The 24,270-nt window shown below is 40.2% G+C and overlaps 1 protein-coding gene across 1 annotated transcript in view; it reads left to right on the top strand.

Moving 5' to 3' along the window:
• ANO6 (anoctamin 6) overlaps positions 1-24,270 on the top strand; it is a 64,471-nt gene that overhangs the window by 26,620 nt on the left and 13,581 nt on the right. Inside the window, exons 4-12 of the mRNA XM_069975977.1 lie at positions 3,436-3,501; positions 5,166-5,444; positions 7,200-7,313; positions 10,690-10,805; positions 16,481-16,615; positions 19,700-19,805; positions 20,586-20,646; positions 21,939-22,084; positions 22,171-22,248. Of these exons, the coding sequence (XP_069832078.1) occupies positions 3,436-3,501; positions 5,166-5,444; positions 7,200-7,313; positions 10,690-10,805; positions 16,481-16,615; positions 19,700-19,805; positions 20,586-20,646; positions 21,939-22,084; positions 22,171-22,248 (1,101 nt within the window). The remainder of the gene's footprint in view (positions 1-3,435; positions 3,502-5,165; positions 5,445-7,199; positions 7,314-10,689; positions 10,806-16,480; positions 16,616-19,699; positions 19,806-20,585; positions 20,647-21,938; positions 22,085-22,170; positions 22,249-24,270) is intronic.

Below are 24,270 nucleotides of genomic sequence, written 5' to 3'. Positions count from 1 at the left end.
CATCGCTCCACAGATTCCTTATTTTAATTCTGCTGTGGGAAACGACGTGATTGTCACAGGGCTCAGTAAATTTGATTTGTACCTGATTTAGCAGGAGACGCTAAAAATGATTCTTCAGCAAACAAACGTGTATACTATGCAATTTATTAAATGGGTTGTTCACCAAAAATGTTTTCTTTCAAATCAACTGGTGCAAGAAAGTTCCAGAAATTTGTAATTTTACTTCTTTTATAAATCTTGAGTCTACCAGCACTTATCTGCTGCTGTATGTCCTGCAGGAAGTGGTGTATTCTCTCCAGGCTGACACAGTGGTCTTTGCTGCCTTCTCCGTTTATATCAGGAACTGTCTAGAGCAGCAGCAAATCCTCACAGAAAACACCTCTTGCTCTCCAGACTGGAAAGAATACATCACTTTCTCCAGGACATACAGTGGCTGATAAGTACTGGAAGACTGAAGATTTTATTAATAGAAGTAAATTACAAATCACAAAATATTTTCTGAAATTTTTTTTTTTTAAAAATTGGTGAACAACCCCTTTAATTCCAGTCCCAGCTCTTTTTATTCCTAAATAAATGTGGTCCCATTTATACACTAGTAACTATTACGCCAGGATACCCCTATTCTAAAGCCTTTGTGAGAAAAAAATATATGGCCTGTGGCACTTAGTCGTAATAAAAAAAAATAATCTCAAAAAACTCATAAAACACAAATTGAGGCCTGGGGAAATCAGAGGCCTTTGTAGTGACTGATTTGTTCAGCCAATATTATTGAAGGTATATAGCCACCTTTACACAGCACTTGGAAAGAATAAATGCTCTGTTAATGTTGCATTTAAGAAATGCATCATATTTGGGGTAGCTGATGCGCCACCTATGGAGGAAAGGGGCAACAATGTTGCAAACATGAGAAAGTTGATGGAATGAAAGAACAGCTTAAGGCCCCGTTCACACACCGTATCGGCCCTGCTCTCCGCGCCTCTCCATTTAAAGAATTGACATGTCCATTCTTTGAGTGAAGAGGTGTGGAGAGTGAAGGCGCGAGCGCTCTCCCATTGTAACTGAGAAGGGCAGGAGTCCGTATAGGGTTATATGTCTGGTTTTTTTTTTGTTTTGTTTTGTTTTTAAAAGACTGATTGTACAACATCTTTTTAGCAGACTAAATCCCTGTATAAAGGACAGGCATGCCAAGTCCGGCGCAACATATTAAGTTCTGCCTTGCAAGGTGGGAACCAAAAAGATGCCACAAACAGTAGGGTCTGGAGATGTTCATTGGGTCTTTTTCCGTAAGATTTGCTATAAAGCACAGTTTAAGTGAGATGGCAGCCCCTGTAATAATATAGAACACATTTTGAAGAGTTACAAACAGAAAATAGAAATAGTTTAGAAAAAAAACATTCTAGTATTTGACCTTAATCAGTAAAAACAATTGTAAGCCATTAATTCCCTGTAAACCTTCAGAAGTTCCTTAACTGATACTGAGCATTATAACGTGTAAATTAAGTGTTTTCTCTGGCCAGAATCCCTGCATACCGTCTGTCTGCGTGTTGGCGCTTCCTGCTGTATGATCCTTCTTAGCGCCCCCCCATAGGCTTGTATAGGCAGTGTAAGGAAATACTGTTCTGTTAATGGCTTTCTAAACAGATAAGAAGTGAGGTGGAGAAGAAAGCTCTTTTGCCTAATAAGAACAAATACATAGCATCTTGTATTAATTTGTACTATTGATTTCTGGAGAGTTATTTGGCAGTAACTCGTTAAGTTGTGTGGGTGACCTTGCATGTTCCATAAAAATCGGTGCTCTACAAGGGCTTGTTGTTCAGTTTTGTATGATATCAAGTGAAAATTGTGCCTAGCCGCCAGTTGTAGAGTTTTCTTTAAAGAACAAGTCTGTCTTCTCTTGTTCAAGTCACTTTTGATGAATGGTGAATTCATCAAGCATAGCACAGCTTTGTTTCTGGATGAGGACCTGCACTGTCAGTCTGAAATAAATGATAGATGCCTCAGGGGTAGCAGACTATGCAAATGCCAAGTCCAAAGTATATAAGAAGCATAGGAGATGAGTAAGTCACTCATGAGCAGGGGTTTGCAGTGTCATGTAGTATCACTGTGGGCATTCACAAAACTCTTAGAACATTTGAATGTTTTTATACTTACATGCATGACATAGTGAGATGTTAAATGTCATGCTCTGTTACTAAGCACGCCTTTATTTCTATTTATTGTGTTACAGTGGAGCATAGAAACTGGATAGCAAGACACTTATAGTACTTGACTTCCGATTGACTTTATTTATATTTATATTCATACCCATTTATATTTATACCCATTTCTCTAGTTCAGTTAAAGGGGTAGTGCGGTGCTAAGCAATTATTCACCAAATAACACACATTACAAAGTTATACATGTGAATGACCCCCGCCTGTGGACCCGGAAGTGTGGTGTACTATACATACCTGATCTGTGTCGACCGACCCCGTCTGTAATCTTGTGTCAAAGATGTCATCTTCGGGAGGCCGGCCGACCCGCTCCAGCCATCCCTCATGCCGGCCCCCTCTGACGCCTCATCAGCTGACCAGCTGCGATTGGCTCAGCACAGTTATGCTCAGCCAATCGCGGCTGAGCAGCTGATGATGCGGCACGCTGTACAAGCACCTTGCCACCGCCAAACGAACATCACCACATTCTAGAGCTCCTCACACCGTGCATGGTTCGGGGGTCGGCCTGTCTCCTGGTGCTGGTATTTAGAAGAAAAACAACTTATCAATGCGATGGGGCAGGCACTCAAACTGGCGTGGCCTAGAGCATCAGTGCCATAGGCCCGCATCCTCCTCCTTCATTTTTAGAACTCTTCTGGGCTGGATTGAGGTAGAGAGAGAGGTGCGTCAGGCCTAGGGCACTGATGCTCTAGGCCACGCCAGTTTGACTGCCCACCACGCTGCGCCGCATTGATAAAAGTGATTTTTCTTCCAAATACCAGCACCAGGAGACAAGCTGACCCCCGAACCTGGCGTGGCGTGAGGAGCTCTACAACGCGGTGCTGGCAGTTTTGGGGCGGCAAGGTGCCGGTACAGAGTTGTTTTAATGTCTTCTTATTCACCACCTCTGTGCCCACCTGCATAATCCTCCTAATAAATCTGCCACTGTAGCTGCTGCCCGTAGAAATCTACACTGGCTCTGAGCTAAAGTAGAGCAGCGGGCTGATGAGCCAAACTCAGAGATAACAAGGCGCTTTACTTGGTTATTACTGAAAATTTGCTCATCTCAAGTCACAACATCCAGAACCTCTGCAGTTGTACTGAGAAATTAATATTTTATACTCATTGTATTATAGGATTGGTATTGTAATTTTTCAGACTTTACTGATCTTTTTAGATTCATAGTTTATAAGGCTTTTGTTTTCATGTACTGAAATTCTCCATTCTGATACCTTTTTTGCAGAAAAAGCGACAGGCCTACGAGTCCAATCTTATGAGAAATGGCTTACAACTAGAGGCAACAAAGTCTGTAAGTTCCTAAATTAATTCCTCACAGCATTTACAGCATTTCTTGCATTGAGTTTTAGAAGTTTTCTGAAGTAACTACTCTGTTACCTATCTTTATGGGAATCTATCACAAGGTCTGAGCATACTAACCTGCTGGTATGGTTCAGTAGCTCTGGTCACACTGAAAAAAAAGCCTTTTAAATTTCCCTGATTTTGTAAATTTAGCGCATTTGCACTTGATATCCCTTTTCGTGATACCACACTACAATAAATGACAATGTTCACACTACGTTTAAAAAACAGAAAAGGCACCCGCTTTTTCTATTTAAAAAGGCGCCTGTTTTTGCTCTGATTTAATTGACTTGCATTGAAGTCAATGGAATGCCGGACGTCCAACGCACACAGTGTATTAAATAACGGACGTCATCTGCGCAGACGTCAAAATAATGATTCAACAGCATCCGCAGTAAACTTCAATGCTTTATTGTAGGAGTAAGCTTAAAAATACGACGTTTCGACCCTATCCGGGGTCTTTGTCAAGTACTTGACAAAGACCCCGGATAGGGTCGAAACGTCGTATTTTTAAGCTTACTCCTACAATAAAGCATTGAAGTTTACTGCGGATGCTGTTGGACCTCTTCCATATCGCATTATCGTTACCCACTTGAGGGATTGTGGGTCTACCAGCGTGCATCCCACACAATGGCAAGTTTGGCGTTTATTGGTGCTGCTGCTCCCACCAGTGCATAGTCAAAATAATGATTGTGACAATTATTTTCTAACTACTTTTGCAATACATTATATGACACTATGTGGCACTACCAGTCTCCACCTTAGTTATCTGGACAAGGAAGTGAGATTCTATTCACTGACAAGACTTGTCGCATCGCGTGTGGTTTTATTTTATCTTGTCATTTTGTAACCTCTGGAATACTTTAATAAAAGAAGAATTTTAAGAAAGCTTTGCTGCGGCCACTTCTTTTGTTGGATTTTATATCCGCCCCCGGTGAGTTGCAGGGTGTTGCTTGCAAAAGGCCTTGACTGAACTGATTGTCCATAGGAGACTATCTTAATACCACACAGTCACTTCTGTATTTGGGATATCCCTGCTTGGACGCAAGTTATATATGTATGTGACATTTTTATTGTTTTTAATGTTTGCTAGTTCGAGACTTTTTTTTTTTTTTTTACTGTAAAAGGATTGTTACACGTATTTATAACTTACTGACTCATAATGTAGACACAAAGGAATGTTAGAAATGATCATATATGTATAAATAGAAAGAGGCACTTCTCTAATGAGCAATGGATTTTGGCACTCCGGTAAATCTTTAAGCATACCGGGTACATCAACCAAGTTGAACTGATGGGTAAGATTTACTTGAGTTGGTACCTCACCCAGCCCAGGTTCTCTCATATCATGCCCAATTTTTTCAATTTATGTTGAAGAGATTGTGGACAAGTTGTTACCCAAATTCATATGTGGTAGTCTTGCCCCAATATAACCCAATACTGGGATGATATTTTTAATCCTATCTATTTTATCTCCAACTTATAAAGACCCTTTGCTTGCGATTCTGTATTTCCACCAAGATACATTTTCTACCCAATGTAGAAAATATGTATATGTATATAATATACTTTTCTTTTTTTATAATTCTGTTACTGTTCTACATTCTGGTTAAGGTTTCAGATGATGGACTCGTGTTTGTGAAGGTGCACGCGCCATGGGAGGTCCTGTGTACATATGCAGAAGTTATGCATATCAAACTGCCTATACAACCTAATGATCTAAGACAAAGACATTCAGCTTTTAATTGGTTCACAAAGATTTTTACTGTAAGTGAGGATGTGATTAAGCCAGAGCAAGAGTTTTTCACTGCTCCATTTGAAAAGGATCGCATAGGTGACTTTTATATGAAGGACAAAGATTCTTTCTTCACTCCAGCTACACGAAGCCGCATTGTAAGTAACCCTAAGTAGTGCTTGCAGTAATGCATGGAAAAAATCTATATAACTTGGTACAGGTCTCTCAAACTTGGGACTTCATTTTTATATATTTTTTTTAAAACCCCAATTTTTTCTTTTAAATTGGCAGCATAAATTTATAAAAGGATTCATCCCTCTTTTCAGTGTTCCATAACCTAAAGCTGGCATGCGATACAATATACCAGTTAAATCTAACCATGGAAATACATCTGTAAAACTGTCAACACGAAAATATTTAGGCAGAAATTGCTTTCAGCCAAGTTTGCTAATAGTTTTGCAATGAAGGACAAACCTTACGTGGCCTACTGCTTTTTAGCTGAGCGATTGTTGCTCTTAGGCCAAGGGTAGTCATACTATAGATACAACCTTGAATGCGAGTAAGAATTACCATTGAATTATATTGATCTTCAGACAATGAGATAATTAGTTCAATAAATGGTTTACAATTTGTTATAGATTAGTAAGACCAGTTTCATACAAGCTAAATATGCCATAATGTTTACAGTCGGCCAGCAATTATGAGCACTTGTTTAAAACTGGTCCTGGATATATTGGAGCACCAATGAATGTTCTAGCAGTTGCACAGCAGGGGACCCCCATGCTTCTCTTGCACAGAAGATGCATTTGGTCAATTTTTAGGGCAGAATGCTGACCTTTGATAAGATAGCATTATATGGCACTGCGGCATTGATGAGTCATAATACCACATTCTAGCCCAAATGCTTGCCTGTTGATTAAAATATAATATATAGTATCATGTTCTCTAATAAAATTTATGTAAAGTGTGATATGATCAATAAAGACAAAAAGTACCACTTTAAGGTCTTTAAGGTTGCCTTCACATCACATTTATGCCCTTCCATTGGGCTCTATTTTGGCTTCACATAGGGAAGCTGTCACAATGGAAAACTGATGTAGAACCTGTCGTGCCCATTAAACTTGAATGTGCTGAACAGTCTAACTGTGATTCAGTATATGTATATGCTTACTGTGCAGGGCTCAGAAATGTGTCCTGCACAGAAAGGGTATATGTTAGGAAAATGGATTTTTCGTACAATAATAGTTTAGCGTAATAGCAGACAACGATTAAACGACCAACGAGAAATCGTTAGTTGTTTGATAGAATTTGGACCTATTTTTATCGTTCGCATGGAATAACACGTTGTTCAGTCGTTCTCAGTAGCGACGAACACAATAGCGACGACAAGGTGACCGCAAGAACGATCATAAGTAACAATCATCGTTCCGTGTAATCGGGTGAATTATTTCAGGTTGTTCGCCATAGCAGTCGTTTGAGATCGTTAATTGTTGTTCGTCGAAAAATCGCTTTGTGTAATAGTACCCTAAGGGTACTATTACACAAAGCGATTTTTTGACAATCAACTACTCTGTCCAGCCCATTCCAGTCAGTGGGCACATCGGACTCAATGTCAGCTTCCCATTTTGACATTTTACCAATGTAAATCCCAAAACAATGGTATAAATGTGATGTGAATGTAGCCTTAGAATACATTTAACACTAAAGTATTAAAACATCTCATCTATGTAGATTCCATATGCTTTATATTTTTACCTACTGTCCACTGTCCTGTGTAAAATGAAAACTTTCTTGTTGGCAGTGCCATACTTGTTTGCAGTTATTATATAGTATGAATACAACAGGTAATATATAGGAAATAATTTTTTAAAGTGTTCTGTATATTTTTTTACTGTGGGATTTCACTTCTGCAGGTCCAGTTCATTCTGTCTCGTGTTGAATATGCAGTGAAGGAAAATGTGAAAAAATTTGGCATTAACAAATTGCTGGATTCTGGGATCTACAAGGCAGCATTTCCTCTTCATGATGTAAGTAGTTTCTAGAAGTTTAATTAAGATGGGAGATGTGTAAGCCAGTATGTAGCCAGTGTATTTTTGATTAGATAAATTCAACATGCATTTTCTAAAATTGAGCACTACTTAAGCAAGTGAACAGTCAGTTCTTAAAGAGACTCTGTCAGCAGATTTAGTCTGTCCTATTTAAAGGTAGCATAAACTAGTGACAGAGAAGTTGAACAGAATGATGTATCACTTACACAGTTTTGTGCAGCTGATTGGAAGATATCCTCCTGAATAACATGGACAATAAGTAGTCCTCTCCATTATGTCCATGAGCCCAGTAGTCCTGGATATTCATTAGAACCAGAAACTCTGCCCACCAGCTGCTGATTGGCAGTTATCTATCCATGCTGTGTATAGGCAGTCACCTGTCAATCAGCAGCTGGAGGGGTGTGGCGAGAATTTATTCTCCTGCATATTAGGAGAACAGCTGTACAGAATGATGTAAGTAAATCACCGATTTGTTCAGCATTTCTTTCACTAGTTTATGTTGCCCTTATTTAATGCAGCATGAACATAGTGACAGATTCACTTTAAAGTGATGTGATGGAAACAGGAAAAATCTGCAAATGTAAGGAGTAACTTTGACAAATGCTAAATCTTAATGGCTAGATGGCTGGGTTAGAGCATCTCCAAAACAGCAGGTCTTGTGAGGTTTTCCACGTATGCAATAGTACCTTTTAAAAGTGGTCTAAAGCAGCGCTTCTCAAACTTTTTCTACTGGAGCCTCACCCAACAGACCAAGGCAATACCAGCTGCGGATCCAGTATGTGTGAACGTACCCTTAAGCTGAAAATAATGCTAGCGCTACCTTTCTCCTGGCTCCCGAGCTCTATATACTAATAAAGCAAGTACAAAATAAATTAATAATGTAGCTAAAATTGAGATTTTTGCATATAACAAAAGGGCTGTGCAGATCATAGTTACTTTTGTGAAAACTGGTTCCCCAGCTGGGCCTCACCAACAACTAGGGGGTGCCAACATTGGGCTAACAATAGGGTCATGAGCGTCTAAGCCTCATTAATGTGTGTAATGGTGCGTTTACACAGAGAGATTTATCTGACCGATTTTGGAAGCCAAAGCCAGGAATGGATTTGGAAAGAGAAGAAATCTCAGTCTTTACTTTATGACCTGTTTACTGGTTTATAGTCTGTTGCTGGCTTTGGCTTCAAAAATCTGTCAGATAAATCTCCCTGTGTAAATGCACCATAAGGTGTGAAGGTTAGCCCATCTAGTTCAGTCTTACAAAAGAGCTACTGTAGCACAACTGGCTGAAAGGTAATGCTGACTAAAACATTTTCAGGACACAGAGTCAGGGTACTATTACCAGGGTGCATGTGAATCACTTACTTGGGGAAGAGATGGCAGACTGTAGGGAAAAGGCAATCCTGCAGAGGCAGTGTGATGAGCTGGGTAATGTTTGCCTGGGAAACTTGGGGTCCTGGCTTTTATGTGAATGTTATTTTGACACAAGCCTAAGCTAACCTATTATAATACTTCATGGGCAACTGTAATGATATTGGCCTCTAGTAGCATACTGTGCACTACTGCCAAACTGCAACAGTTGTTCAGGAATGGTTTGAGGAACATGGCATGTAGGTGGTGTCCTGGCCTCTAAATTGTTTCAAATTTTATTTTGTTCAAGCATTCATGAGATGTGCTAGAAAAAAACATCTCTATCAAGGGAATTAAAGGATCTGCTGCTTACATCTTGGACACATCAGAAGTCCTGCACAGTTCATAGCATAGGAGAGACCTGCTCAATATCGGGTAGTTTTAACCCCATGATGACTACACCGCATTAATCAGCAGGCTGCTGATCCTTATGCCTGCAGCCTGTTAATCAACATTATTGGAGTTGACAGCCCTGTGCATGCTTGCTTGATACTGTACAGTGATAGGGGCGGAAAAAAACTATTCCCTTGCCACTGATATCCAAATGCAGTAGCTCTGCTGGTATGACGTCAGTAATGACATTACAGGCTTTCCCTCAACAGATTCTGCCCGGAGGCATGCAGAGAACACATAATCCGCATCTTCTTCTTTCTATTCCTGACTATACAGTTACTATACAGTCACACTTTTTTTTTTTTAACTGAAATAAAATTTTACCTATAACAAGTACGATGTGTCGTGATAAACAATCTCAGAATAAAAGCATTCTGTGCAAGTTATGACCACGTGATGAGAGACATGCCAGATAGGCCTAGCCCATTTTGATGACCTCAGAAATGTCAAAAATTATTGATAAGCAGTAAGACCAGGAAATCTGGAGACTGCCTAGGAGAGAGATATTGTAGGGTTCTACTGAGAATAAAATCCAACTCTTTAGCTTATTTAGTCTATTAAGCGAAATAGTCAGATCTTTGGCTAATCAGGGAGTAGAGTGCACTGCCATGCTTTATTTCTGGCTGTATCAAAGTTATTTCAAATGATAGCAATGCTGTAAAATGTTATTTTATGGCTGATCAGTGTATTTAAACATACAGAGAGACATTCACGTCAGGGTGGATAAAAATCAATGATTTTTTTAAAAAAATCAAAAAAATCTGATTTTTTTGATTTAAATCGGATTTTTTTGATTTAAATCGGATTTTTTTCAATAAACTGCTTTTTGAGGAAAATATTTTACCATCCAAAGGTTCTTCCATCATGAGATAAAGCTGAGTTGTTTAACTCAGTAGAATAAAGGCTGTATATGTTCTCAAATGTTACAACATGAACAGAGTTGAGAAAAAGACCTTAATCCTATTGTTCTACAAACCTATGAATACAGAATCATCCCCTTCAGTACCAAGTCCAAGAAGTTAGACAATATGTTTCTGATTGTTTGGACTATTTTTATTTTTTTTTTGTTTAGCCAAATTAGTTAACATGGATGTTTGTTTAAGCAAATAACGTATGCTGTAATGTTGTTATTGTTTCAGTTGAATAAATCCATTTAAATTGTTATTAAGTTCAGGATTATTTTTCTCCTTTCTAAGTACAACAGAACAGTGGTGTCCAAATATGAATGATTAACCCATTAAACTGGGGAGAAAAAAGTAATATAAAAAGTGATTCTAAAAATCTTCATCTACTTGCATGTTAAAGTAGCAAGAACTAGTTTAGGTAGAAACTTTGATTTAAATCACTGATTTAAATCAAGCCTTCCTGACTAGTGATTTAAATCGTGATTTAAATCGTGATTTAAATCAGTTTGATTTAAAACAAATCCACCCTGATTCACGTACACACATTCTATAACTTGGCACAGGCACAGTTACTCTAACTTCAGAACCAAAGTGGGTTGCTTTTTTCTGTTCATCAGAATGTTCCTGATCTGTTTTGTTTGTTCATTTTGCAGGGTAGGTTTAATGTTAAGTCTGAAGATTACAGATGCCCTAATGAAAGATACCTGTTGTACAGAGAATGGGCCCACCCACTTAGTTTTTACAAACTACAACCTTTGGATCTCGTAAGGTAGGTACTACCTAGGTATATCTCAAGCTGTTCTCCATGTGAATGTATCCTATATTTTACATCTGCAGTAACAGAATTATGGAATTCAGAAAATTGGTGCCAGATTTACTATTTTCTTATAAAAACTTTTGATTACATTTGTCTTTTGTAACATCTAGACTCCATGTACTGCACACTATCTGTAATTAAGCTGGACATACACAAAAGATTAAAATCACCCCCCAAAAAACTGATATCTGTGTTATTGACCCACCCTTATGAGTTCAATTCGAAAGATAAAAAGTAGGTGTTGGATGTTGCTATATATATGGTGCTTGGAAAAGATAAAATGACCACTCTGTTGGGTCATTTTCCTGAAGAAAGTCAGGGATTTGATCAAATCCTTGAACCGTTTCAGTAAAATGATCAAATTAACAAGCCTCAAGCCTGGTCCCTGGTTAAATGCACATATGGGCCTCCTGCTCCCCATCTTTGAACCAAGCACCAGGCTTGAGGCTTGTTCAATTATTCACCCCAGCCAGTGTCCGGACATCGATGGGATGGTGCTAAGAACTAGTGGAAGGCTGCAGCATTCAGGTTCCAGGGACTGGGAGCAGGAGGCCCATGATGGCACCTGTATCGACGGAGGCTGCCGTATTCAGGTACCAGGCACTGATCAAATGAACAAGCTTCAAGCCTGGTCCCTGGTTCAATGCACATATGGGCCTTCTGCTCCCCACCTTTGAACCAGGCACCAGGCTTGAGGCTTGTTGAATTACTCATCCCAGGCAGTGTCCAAACAGCTAGGGGAAGGTGACAGAAACCAGTGGTAGGCTGCAGCATTCAGGTACCACAATCAGAAGCTGGCAGACAGGAGCAGGAGGCCCAAGATGGTGATGGCGCCTGCGTCCTGGCTCATATGTGCATTGAACCAAGCTTGAGGCTTGTCAAGTTACTTACCCCAGCCAGTGTCTGGAAGGCGAGGGGAAGGTGTTGGGAATTGGTGGGAAGCTACAGCATTTAGGTACCAGGCATGGCAGCGGGGACGAAGATCAGGAGGCCCATATGTGCATTGAACCAGGCTCCAGGCTTAAAGCTTGTTCATTTGATCATTTCAATGAAACTGTTTAGGGATTTGATCAAATTCCTGAATTTCTTCAGGGAAATGACCCAACGGAGTCGTCATTTTATCGTTTCCAGGGATTTGATCATTTCCCTGCAACATATAAATAAGTGTAGACAGATTCCATTCATTATTTTTTTTAGTTATCTTTAATTATGCTTAAAAACAAAGCTATACTTACTTGTATCCAGGTCCAGTCTGCTGAAGGCAGCTTTTTAGTCTGGTGCTGATTGAAAAAAAAAAAGGGACCAAGCGCAGGAAGTCCCAGCCAGTACAGAGTGTCACTGCTCAATGTACATGTCAATCAAATTACTGCCTTCTCTGTGAGCGTGCAGATGACATGGAATTTCTGTGTTTAGTCTTTTTTTTTCAACTAGCACAAGACTAAAAAGCTGCCTTCAGGTGACTGGACCTGGATTTAAAATAAGTATAGCTTTGTTTTAAAGCTTGAAAACTAAAAAAAAAATGAATGTAAATTGCAAACTTTCTTTTTATCACATCTACTGTTGACTTAGATTTTGAAAATTACAGTGACAGTGACACTTTAATGGCAGCTGTGTAAATGTTGCAGCCCTGGGAGCAGTTTTTGGTTCCCTACCACCTTTGACAGCCACAAGCAAGACAGATGGGGTTTGTGAGCCATCTTTACGAGGTGGGAATACTCTTTTTAAAGGGGTACTCTGGTGGAAAAAAAGTCTTTTCAATCAACTGGTGCCAGAAAGTTATATAGATTTGTAATTTAATTCTATTTAAAAATCTCAAGACTTCCAGTACTTATCAGTTGCTTTTGTTCTTTAGGAAGTGGTGTATTCTTTCCAGTTTGACACAGTGCTCTCTGTTGCCACATCTGTCCTTGACAGGAACTTTCCAGAGCAAGAGAAAATCCCCATAGAAACCCTCTCCTGCTCTGGACTGTTCCTGTCACAGACAGAGGTGGCAGCAGAAAGCACTGTGTCAGGCTGGAAAGAATACACCACTTCCTGCAGGACATACAACAGCTGATAAGTACTAGTAGACTTTGTTAGGATTTTTAAATCTGCACCTAACAAAATGGTGTGTGTGCCTTATGCTACATTTAGGCTGGGTTCACACTATGTATATTTCAGGCTGTATTTGGTCCTCATGTCAGGTCCTCATAGCAACCAAAACCAGGAGTGGATTGAAAACCCAGAAAGGATCTGTTCACACAATGTTGAAATTGAGTGGATGGCCGCCATATAACGGTAAATAACTTCCATTATTTCAATATAACAGCCGTTGTTTTAAAATAACAGCAAATATTTGCCATTAAATGACGGCCATCCACTCAATTACAACATTATGTGAACAGAGCCTTTCTGTGTTTTCAATCCACTCCTTGTTTTGGTTGCTATACAGCCTCAAACATACAGCCTCAAATATACGTAGTGTGAACCCAGCCTCAATACGCATCTAGACATTTTTTAGTTCTCATCCGACAAGAGGGCATAGTTTAGTGCTAAAGTGGATGTGTTCTAGCAGAAAAAAACATGGATTGAGGTGTAACATCATTCTACAGTGGTACCTTGGTTCTCACCTGCTCGGTTCTCAAACTGCTTGGAACTCAAACTGTATTTTCAAGGAAAGTTTGCTTTGGTTCTCAAACTCTTGCTCGGTTCTCAAACACTTTTCGGGCCCCAGTCGTGAAGTACTCAGTATCTGAACATTTTTGTGAGCGTGGATGGTGGGCTGTACCAGGTGAGTTTAGCACTGGGGAGGCTTCACATTCAGTACAGAACTATATAAGACTGCTGGAGTGCATATACAGCACAGTAGTAGTACAGGCAGTGCACCACCATCTCCCATCCTGTACAGTGCTGGGATGGGGGGAACTCTATACAGTACAAGATGAGAGAAGAGTTAGTGACTACTGTCCTATAATTGCTGGTTTTGTCGAATGTAACCTGTGTATAATGTATTGTATAGTATAGTGCTGTTTTGTCCTGTACTGTAGGGATTATCCTGGGCACTATACAATGTAATATATGGGTACTATGGGTAATTATTGGCTGGTGCTGGAACCAATTAAACCCATTTACATTATTTCCTATGGGAAGACACTGCTTGGTTCTCAAACTGCCCTCCGGAACCAATTAAGTTCGAGAACCGAGGTACCACTATAGTAAAATGAACCAACCAATTTGTGTAAAGATGCACCACTTACGCCAAACATTAAGAGCCACTGTAATAAGTTTGATGCCTACTTAGACGGTCTAGTCTAGGTTTACTCTACGTATTAGAGTTTTAGTAAATTTACTACAGTGTCCCCTTTTACATAAACTAAATATGTTTCATCATAGCTGATCAAATAGGATGCAGACACTTAACAATCTCACCCAAGAGTTTTTGTCTTTCAGCTTTAGCATCCAACCAGTTCCCATCCAAATACCATCCTTTTTCAATGAGACACTGTTCATGTGCTGTATGGGGATTAGGCATAATTGTTTCTGTGGTCAGAGGACAGGCTAAATACCAGTCTTAATTGTACAGTAAAACAGTGCTCTCCTTATCTTGGATTTTTTCCACTTAGACTTAATTCTGTGGTCTGTTAAGCATCCAGATTTATGTCTCATGATATGAGAATGGTATTTCTGTCAGTTTTCTGAATATTGTGCCTGGTAACTTTAGGCAATATGAATTAATTTGTTTTGTATTTTTCATGATAGGCTGGGTTTACATATGTGTACTATCTGGCATATTTACCATCCAGTGTGCAGGTGCTGGAATAATAAATGCTGGATGCAGCAGGTTTTTTTTATCCAGCTTGAAGGCAAATATGCTGGATGGTCCATATGTCCAGTGCTGTGCCTCTTTTTAGCCTATGGGGTAACTGATTAGACACCAGCTGCAAAAGATCCAGCTTGTTGCATCTAGCGTTCCCTTCAGAGACAGTGCAGGATTGCCGGTCATATGTAAACCCAGCCTTACATCGCCTATATGACCCCGTTTATACTTTTTGTACACAAACCATTCAGAGAGGGGGGCGTTGATACTACCCCTCTATTGTCAGCAGTGGCAATAAGGGCGATGCACCAATAATTTAGTCAGTCAGGACTAAAGGGTTAAAGAGAACCAATCTTATGGATTTGACCCAAGTAAAGCACCAACAATACCTTATACATGTTAAAAAAGAATATAAAGTTTTATTCTTTACTGTGCCATGTGCAAACGAGCTTTAAGTAGGCATCGGGGCAGGGAGTAGAGCACAACTAGTCACAGCGTAAATAGTCAGATACAGGGTTCCCTGGGCCCCAGAATTGCAATGCCTTACTGTCTCGTTAGCACAGTGCCCATCGACGATTATGCAAAGTGGTGGGCATAGAGCACAGTGAGGTGTAGCAGTGTTAGGACCCAGGGAACTTTAGTCCCTGCCTCCCTTACCCTATTTATGACCCAAATAAAGACTTATTTATTGAAAATAAAATAGCCACAGGCAACAAAGGTATGTTGTGAATATTTTCATTGCTATCTATCCAGCGGTGCTGTCAACTTGGTCAGGGGTGACAGATTCACAACGGCCGTACTTTATGCAGTGTTGAACATTGCCTATTGCTTTTATGGGATGCCGGACGGAGCGTATACACATTGTATACGCTCCAGCCGGGATCCCGTGCGGTGCCGCAAATAACTGACATGTCAGTTTTCTGCGGCCGCAGCTCGATGAGTTGCGGCCGTAGCTAACCCTGTCAGTTCACACAATGAAGCGAACGGCTCCGGCCGCTTGCTTCATTGTGTGCTGTGGGAGGTTCTGATGCGAGCGCGCGCTGATGCGCCCGCATCAGAACCCTGTGCCAGGGGTCACTGAACGGCCTGTCGTTCAAAGCGTGTGAACATAGCCTATAACTGCTAAAAACTTTACCTGGTGAGTTCTGTGGATTGATTTCCTAAATACTTGAAACTTATAGTTTTTATTACCAGCTATCCCGCTTCCCTACAGTTGCTGCGCCAACATCCTTCACTAAGTCACTACATCTTCCTGGTTTCTGTGAGATTACAGCCACAGGACACCACTTGCCATTTAAAATATAATAGATATATATACATGGATACTCATAATTCCAGCTAAGAATTTTTAGCTTGTTAGGAGTAAAAGTAGAATATATACTCCAGCGTTTTACTTTTGTATGCTTAATTAACACACATTACAAAGTTATAGAACTTCGTAATGTATCGTAATAAGCGAACTGGCCCAGGAGTTTTCCTTTAAAGTGCATGCATGTGTAGAGTGGGCAATTTTAGTGGATATACCACGGCACTGGCCAGTCAGGGTAGTCAGTATGACTTGTCTGTTTAGAAGCTGCAGAATGAGATTAGTAACCTTCTGGTCATATCATTGTTCCTGCACTTCATAGCTCTGACTGCTTCCTTTAAAGTGTGACCAATATCTGGGTTCTCTCCCTGATTTTAGGCTCACTTTGAGGGAATCTTTGTCTATCACATGCAAGGTACATTATTTGCTAAGTGCATATGGAAAGCTATCCATTGTGTGGAAATGATGACATACTAGGAGAAATTTTGGTGCATCTCAGTATTTGCTTTTATTTTTCTTCTATAGGAAATACTATGGTGAGAAAATTGGAATTTATTTTGCTTGGCTCGGCTTCTACACGCGAATGTTGCTTTTGGCAGGAGTAGTTGGACTTTGCTGTTTCTTATATGGTTATAAATCTCAGGAATCCTGCACGTGGAGGTAAGATTCTGGATTTAAAGGAAAATAAGGCATCTAGTTGGTGAAAGATTTGTGATTACATACCTGTCCATGTTATTAGCCACAGATGGTTAATCATTTGCTTTTATTTATTTGGTTTTATGTTAAATAGCTTTTTATAAGTAGTGAACATAACCATTTCAGTCGCTAGCTAAAAAGTCTGTTGTGATCATAGCAAGAGTACAAGGTTGCTTATTTTTTACATGTAAGATCCATTTATACATCCGTATTTAGCATTTGGAGCAGACAACAATTAAACGACCGAGAAATCATTGGTTGTTTGATAGAATTTGGACCTATTTTTATCGTTGATCGTTTGCAAATCATTCGCACATTGTTCGGTGTAATAAAACATTGTTTGCAGTAGGGACGACAGGACGACCGCAAGAACGATAAGTAACGATCATTGTTTAGTGTAATTTCAGGTCGTTCACCATAGCGCTTGTTTGAGATGGTTAATCGACAAAAAAAATCGTTTTGTGGTATAGGACCCATGCTCCCAAGTGTACCTTGAATACTCACTTCTCCAAGGATACCTGTGTTGTCTACACAACATGTTCACTCCATCCTGTCCTTAATTATCTACCCCCAATGCATCACTTTATATTGGATTCACTAGCAAGTTACACTACCGATGTACATCAGCGACTGCACCACGAATCAACAATTTCTTAAAGGGAACCTGTCACCCCCCGTGCCGGGGTGACAGGCTCCCGACCCCCCGTTAGAGACCCCTATACTTACCTCATCCCGCCGGGTCCCGCTTCTGGATTCGGTCGGGTCCCGGAGATCTCAGCCGCTGCAGCCCGGCGCGCGCGCTGACAGATGAGTCCAACGCTCATAGAGAATGACGGAGCGCTGGACTCTCCTGTCATTCTCTATGAGAGTTGGACTCATCTCTCAGCGCGCGCGCCGGGCTGCAGCGGCTGAGATCTCCGGGACCCGACCGAATCCAGAAGCGGGACCCGGCGGGATGAGGTAAGTATAGGGGTCTCTAACGGGGGGTCGGGAGCCTGTCACCCCGGTACGGGGGGTGACAGGTTCCCTTTAAGTGTTTATTCATTCAGTAGGAGTGACTTAACAATCTATACCAGTAGTGTAACCTGCCACTGACTGCAATATAAAGTGATGCATTGGGAGGAGATATAATTGAGGACAGGACTGAGTGGAGATTTTTGTGACTTGGTCTTGTTGTGACAGGGTAGGCAACATGTATCCTTAAAGAAGTGAGCATTCGAGGTACACTCAGGGAATGTCAAAACTGGCATACAAATACAGAAGCTAAATAGGCAAGTGTGAAATGGATTTACTTGTAGAAACTAAGCAATCTTGTACTGTTCCTATGGCTAAAACAGACATTTCCTTTAAGGACTTCTCATGAAACACCTACTGCTGTTTTGGCCATTAAAGGGGTACTCCAGCATAGGGGCACTTTTGCGCTGGGACCGGGGACGAGGTGACCGAGGGAAAAGACGTCCATTCACCTCCCCAGTTCCAGCAGCGGGCCCCGCATCGCGGCGCTCCGGTGCGCGCTTCCCGGCTGCTTTCGGGTGTCTGACGCAGGCCCGAGACGTGACATCACAGGTCCGCTCAGCCACTCAGTGAGGGAGGCGGGATCCCCCCGCCGCGATGCGGGACCCGCCGCTGGAACCGGGGAGGTGAGTGGATGTCTTTTCCCTCGGCCACCTCGTCCCCGGTCCCAGCGCAAAAGTGCCCCCACGCTGGAGTACCCCTTTAAAAACAGATGCAAAATACTTGCAAATGTTAAAGTGACAATGCTACCTTACGCATAGTTCACAGGCATTCATTTTACACAAAGCTCGATGTGCGTGTTGTGTTTTCTTTGTTTTATGGAAAATGGAAACGTATATTTGAATGTTGTATTAGATCATTCTGAATGACTATTTTATTTGAAGGAGAAGAAATTAATTTTGACCACACCTTTTTGGATTTTATGACAAATCTTCTATTTATATTCAGCATTTCAAATGCTCATAGCTTTACAATATGAAAATGAATAATTGTGATCACAGATAATGAAAAAAATAGCGCAATTAATGCGTATCAAATGCTGGACTATGAAATGCCATCGTTAGATTTAAAGCTGAAAGCAGGCCATACATATTAGAAATTTTGCTTGGATCAGCTGTCCGTCTAGACTTTGTTACGGTCATAAATAATAATAATTCCCCTTTTTATCTTTTTTTTATATTTATTACTGTAATTATTATCTGTGAACATAGCCCAAATGTGTTTAGTAACCTCTTGGCCACCCCCCAGAGGAGATAACAATTGGACATGTTAGATTTCAGCTCCCTAAGGTTATGTTCCCACAATGGCTTTTTTTTTTGCCATTTTTCCGCCAATTTATGCAAATAATGGCTGTCATTTGCATAAAACGGTCTTGTTTTGGCACCAAAATGACATCTGCCTCAAAAAAACATCCACAAAGCCAGAGGTGGATCACCGATTTTTATAAATAACGACCTGAGAGTAATAAAACATAAAATATATAATTTATGATTAACATTTTTAAACTTCCTTAATTATACAATATTAATAAGAGGGGTTTTTTTTGTTTTGTTTTTTTGTAGCCTGAAGTCAAATTGGGTATATTTCAATCTAAAATGGCACAATGTGATTCCATCCAAAACTAGCTCTAACTCCACAGCCCTGGTGGATAAACCTCTTTAATGTGAATATTTTTGGCATTGACGTCACCATATTTTTTGCCACTAAACATTTTTTTTTTTTAAATATACTGCATACCAACTGTTTACTGTTCTGACAGAAATATGCTATGCAGTTTTATTTTAATAGGGATTTTTTTTTTGCATATACCATCCGTTGAAAATAGTTGTGTAAACATACACTTATTTTGTTGTTCAGCATACATAGTGGTCTGCTATAAACCTGTAAAATGATGTCTGTACAATACAAGTCTGTTTTCACAATAATATATCTGATATTGTACAGATGTCTTTTCAGCACATTTACAATCTAACACCACTGAACAAAGCAACGGTCATGTTTTTTACACTATCTAAAGTATTTTCTTTGTTTCAGCAAAGAAGTTTGTGACCCTAGTATTGGAGGAAGCATTATTATGTGTCCACAGTGTGACAAGGAGTGCACATACTGGCACCTTAACATCACCTGTGAATCATCAAAGGTAACAGTACAGGAAGGCATAGGGAATGGGTTCTGCACAGTGATGGACTTTGTGTAGTCTATCCATGTGTTGCTATTCTCTAAGTTTTTATTCACTGCCATTGACAACTTAATGATAGCCTATACAGATACAGTAAGGGTACATTCACACATACAGGGTCTGCAGCAGATTTGATGCTGCAGCGATCAATGTAACTAAATGATTGAACACAGCATCAAATCTGCTGCAGATTCTGTAAATGTAAATAGACCCAAAAATTACTTTCATCTCCTATCTCATACCCCAGGCATTCTAAAACCATGTAAATGTTTTTACTTTGAGGTTTTTTGTAGGTTTTCTTACAAGCTTTACAGCCTTTGCAAGCGCATTCTATTTAATTTCTATTACCAAACAGTATCCCTCACTATTTTTCAGTTTTAACCCTTCTCTTTCTCTTCTGCTGGATTAAAGAAATGTTATGTTGGTGAATATATTGAAATGTGTCCTGACTAATCAAAATGCTTTTGTTTTTTATTAACATGGCTGCATATAAATTTGCAATCCTTAGCCAAAGCTCTATACATTATATTTATTGCATATGCTTTACAGTGATCTACTTGTGAACTTGTCATATCCAAATTGAGATCATAGGCAAGAATACTGTTTTTGTACCATGATCATCAATACAAAGTAACACATAAAGCTCTACCATTTGTAAAAATGGGACAATTGGGCTAATGAGGTCAATAATAAAACAAAATGTCGTCTTTCATGTAATGGAAAATGTATTTTTTGTTGCAGAAACTTTGCATATTTGACAGTTTTGGAACCCTTGTGTTTGCAGTATTTATGGGAATATGGGGTAAGATTCCTCTAGTTGTAAAGCACTGTCCTGTTTACTGTAGTTATTGTTCATCTGTCCATGCATTGGCTAGAAGTATCAATCTTATTTTAAAGATGTTTTATCTTGACAATCCATTCCTTTCTATGGGCCTTTTACACAGCTCAATATGCAGCTGTGTGAGGCCTCAACTGATCAGCGAGTTTCACATGGCAAGATTAATCAAGTTGCCAAAAATCACTGTATTGCTCGTGTGCCCATATAAATGCATTATCCTGTTTAGCCAGGAAGACGTGCAGCCAATAACAATGATTTTACAGGCGGCACAAAAGATCCAATCAGCTGGCATGTGCTCACTCTTTGGATGATCACTGACCCTTTTACATGGGCTGCTTTTTTTGTAGGTTATGATTTTTAGCAACTATTACTGAGTAATGGTATGACCGCATGCGTACAACTTCAGCAATGTAGCAAAGCGCCATGTTAATTAAGGGCAGACCAGTGCTATAGTTGTCTGTGCATGCACATTGCATTTGGCACATGCCGCAGGCACCATTTTGGCCTGGCACGGGAGTTAAGGCATGGGATCTCCCCCCCCCCCCCCTTTGGATATGTAGGTCTGTAATATACAGATGTACATTATGTCATGTACAATTATGATATTATATGTAAGCAAGTCCCTGACAGGCACTCTGTACCCCTGACGAAGCTCCGGGACGCAACGCGTAGGGTACCTCAGAACCACGCTCAAGATGGAATGATTTAATTTTTTTTTTAACTGGATTAGGGTCTTGCTGTCTTTGTGTATTTTTATTTTGTAATTTGTGGTAGTGTGCCTAGCATTGTATGACATACACTGCTGCTTCCTCATAAATAGCTCATAATTCATATAAAGTTCAGGACAAATTAGAAGAGATAAAGGAGAGGAGTTCATTTTTATATTAATACATTGTTATGGCCCAGTCTTGACAGCTTACTTTTAATGTAACCGAAACAAGGGATATTTATAAGGTTCTGTATAGAAACGGGAGACATTAGCTCCTAGGTCTAATGTCATTTTGAGAGCAACACTGTGTATATTGCACTTGGAGTCACTATAGTAACTAAAATATTTGATTGATGCTATCAATGATGGAATTGTGGTAAAGAAAGTTGTCTGCAGAAGTATTTAAAAGGTATATTACCTTTTCTATCATCATATCCAATGATTTTTATGATCTTCATTGATAATATTTTGGCACAGTGCAGGTAGAATTTTGCTATGAATTAAGCAATACATAACATGTAACACTGACATTTTCATTTTTTTATAGTTACTTTGTTCCTTGAGTTTTGGAAGCGTCGGCAAGCTGAGTTAGAATATGAGTGGGACACGGTTGAGTTCTTAGAGCAAGAAGAACAACCCCTTCCAGAGTATGAAGCAAAGTGTACCCATGTGGTTGTTAATCCTATAACTCAGGTAAATTGTATCATACCTTAATTTCACACTGCTTCAATGACAGTACACAACATAGTTAAGCTTTGATGCTTTCATTTCTGTTACAGCAAGAAGAACATGTTCCTTATACAGCCTTTGGGAAGTGTCTGAGGATGGCTTTCTGTACAAGTGCAGTGTTTTTCTGGGTAATGCTGTTTATCTACTAATATCTGACTTTTCCTGTATGAATGGGTATAAGCTGCGCTTTTATGCTCACTGAAATCAACACTTCACAGTTCCTGTCCTTATAGAATAAAAGGCCTTGATCATTGCCCAGCGATCAAACAACTTAACATTTATTGTTGATCCCATCTCCTTACAATAATTTAAGGTTACTTAAAAAAATTAAAGTAAACTGGCACTGATCAACTTGATATATTATCGTTAAGTGCCGTATTACACGGACCAATATGTAGTGTAAAATTGGAGCGTATTGGAAGGCTCTGGTCATGTGGCAAGGGCTGTGGAGCCCCTAGCTTTATAGGGGTAATTGGCATTATATAGAAAATAATGATTATGCTAACCTCTCTATGCTCCCCTGATGCTGCTCAGCCAGTCACTGACTGTGACCCTGTCCCGTTTCTGTCAGTAATTGGCTGTCACTGTAGAGCAGGACGGGAACTGTCAGCAGCAGGTGCGGAAGTGTCATCAGGGGATGTAAACACAAGGCAGGAGGACACTGGGAGCTTAGAGGGGTGAGCATATTCTTTATTATTTTAAAGAGGATGTTCCATGCAAGGTTGGTATTACACTGGACGATTTTTCGGCAATTAACAATAAACGATCGCAAACGACCACTTTGACGAACGCTCTTAACCCCTTAAGGACAGAGCCAATTTCGATTTTTGCGTTTTAGTTTTTTCCTCCTTGTGCTTAAAAGGCCATAGCACTTGCATTTTTCCACCTAGAGACCCACATGAGCCCTTATTTTTTGCGTCACTAATTGTACTTTGCAATGACAGGCTGAATTTTTGCATAAAGTACACTGCGAAACCAGAAAAAAAGTGTGGTGAAATTGAAAAAAAAAAAGCATTTTGTTTATTTGGGGGAAACGTGTTTTTACGCCATTCGTCCTGGGGTAAAACTGACTTGTTATGCATGTTCCTCAAGTCGTTACGATTAAAACGATATGTAACATGTATAACTTATATTGTATCTGATGGCCTGTAAAAAATTTAAACCATTGTCAACAAATATACGTCACTTATAATCGCTCCATTCCCAGGCTTATAGCGCTTTTATCCTTTGGTCTATGGGGCTGTGTGAGGTGTCATTTTTTTGTGCCATGATGTGTTCTTTCTATTGGTACCTTGATTGTGCATATATGACTTTTTGATCGCTTTTTATTAAAATTTTTCTGGATTTGATGCGACCAAAAATGCGCAATTTTGCACTTTGGGATTTTTTTGCGCTTACACGGTTTACCGTACGAGATCAGGAATGTGATTAATTAATAGTTCGGGCGATTACGCACGCGGCAATGGCAAACATGTTTGTTTATTTATTTATTTGTTTACTTTTATTTATGACCTGGGAAAAGGGGGGTGATTCAGATTTTTATTAGGGGAGGGGGCTTTTTATTGACAACAACACTATATTTTTTTTTTTTTACACATATACTAGAAGCCCCCCTGGGGGACTTCTAGTATAAGTGCTTTGATCTCTCATAGAGATCTCTGCAGCATAGATATGCTGCAGAGATCCATGAGATAGGCACTCGTTTACTTCCGGCTGCTGCAGCCGGAAGTAAACGAGTGCCGAGCCGGGGACGGCGCCATCTTGGAGCGGTCCCCGGCCGGCTTCAGAAACGGAGATCGCTCCTCCGGGATAACCTCCCGGGGGAGCGATCTCCGCTACTAGACACCAGGGAACAGCTGAATCCGGTAATCGGATGCAGCTGTCATGTTTGACAGCTGCATCTGATAACTGTATTAGCGGGCACGGCGATCGGACCGTGCCCGCTAATACCTACGGTCCCGGGCTACAAGTGGCACCCGGGACCGCCGCGGTTCAGAGCGGGGGCGCCGCGCGGCCCCGCTCTGAACGTCCTTACCGGCATCAGGGCGTAAGTATACGCCCAATGTCGTTAAGGGGTTAAATCATTCCCTATTACACAGGGCGACGATTTAAGAACATGTTCAAAGATCAAAATGAACGATCGTTCAAAT

Source organism: Dendropsophus ebraccatus, chromosome 1, assembly GCF_027789765.1.
Source record: "Dendropsophus ebraccatus isolate aDenEbr1 chromosome 1, aDenEbr1.pat, whole genome shotgun sequence".
Taxonomy (NCBI): domain Eukaryota; kingdom Metazoa; phylum Chordata; class Amphibia; order Anura; family Hylidae; genus Dendropsophus; species Dendropsophus ebraccatus.
The sequence above is the reverse complement of the archived record's forward strand: the minus strand, read 5'-3'. Positions and strand labels throughout refer to the sequence as shown.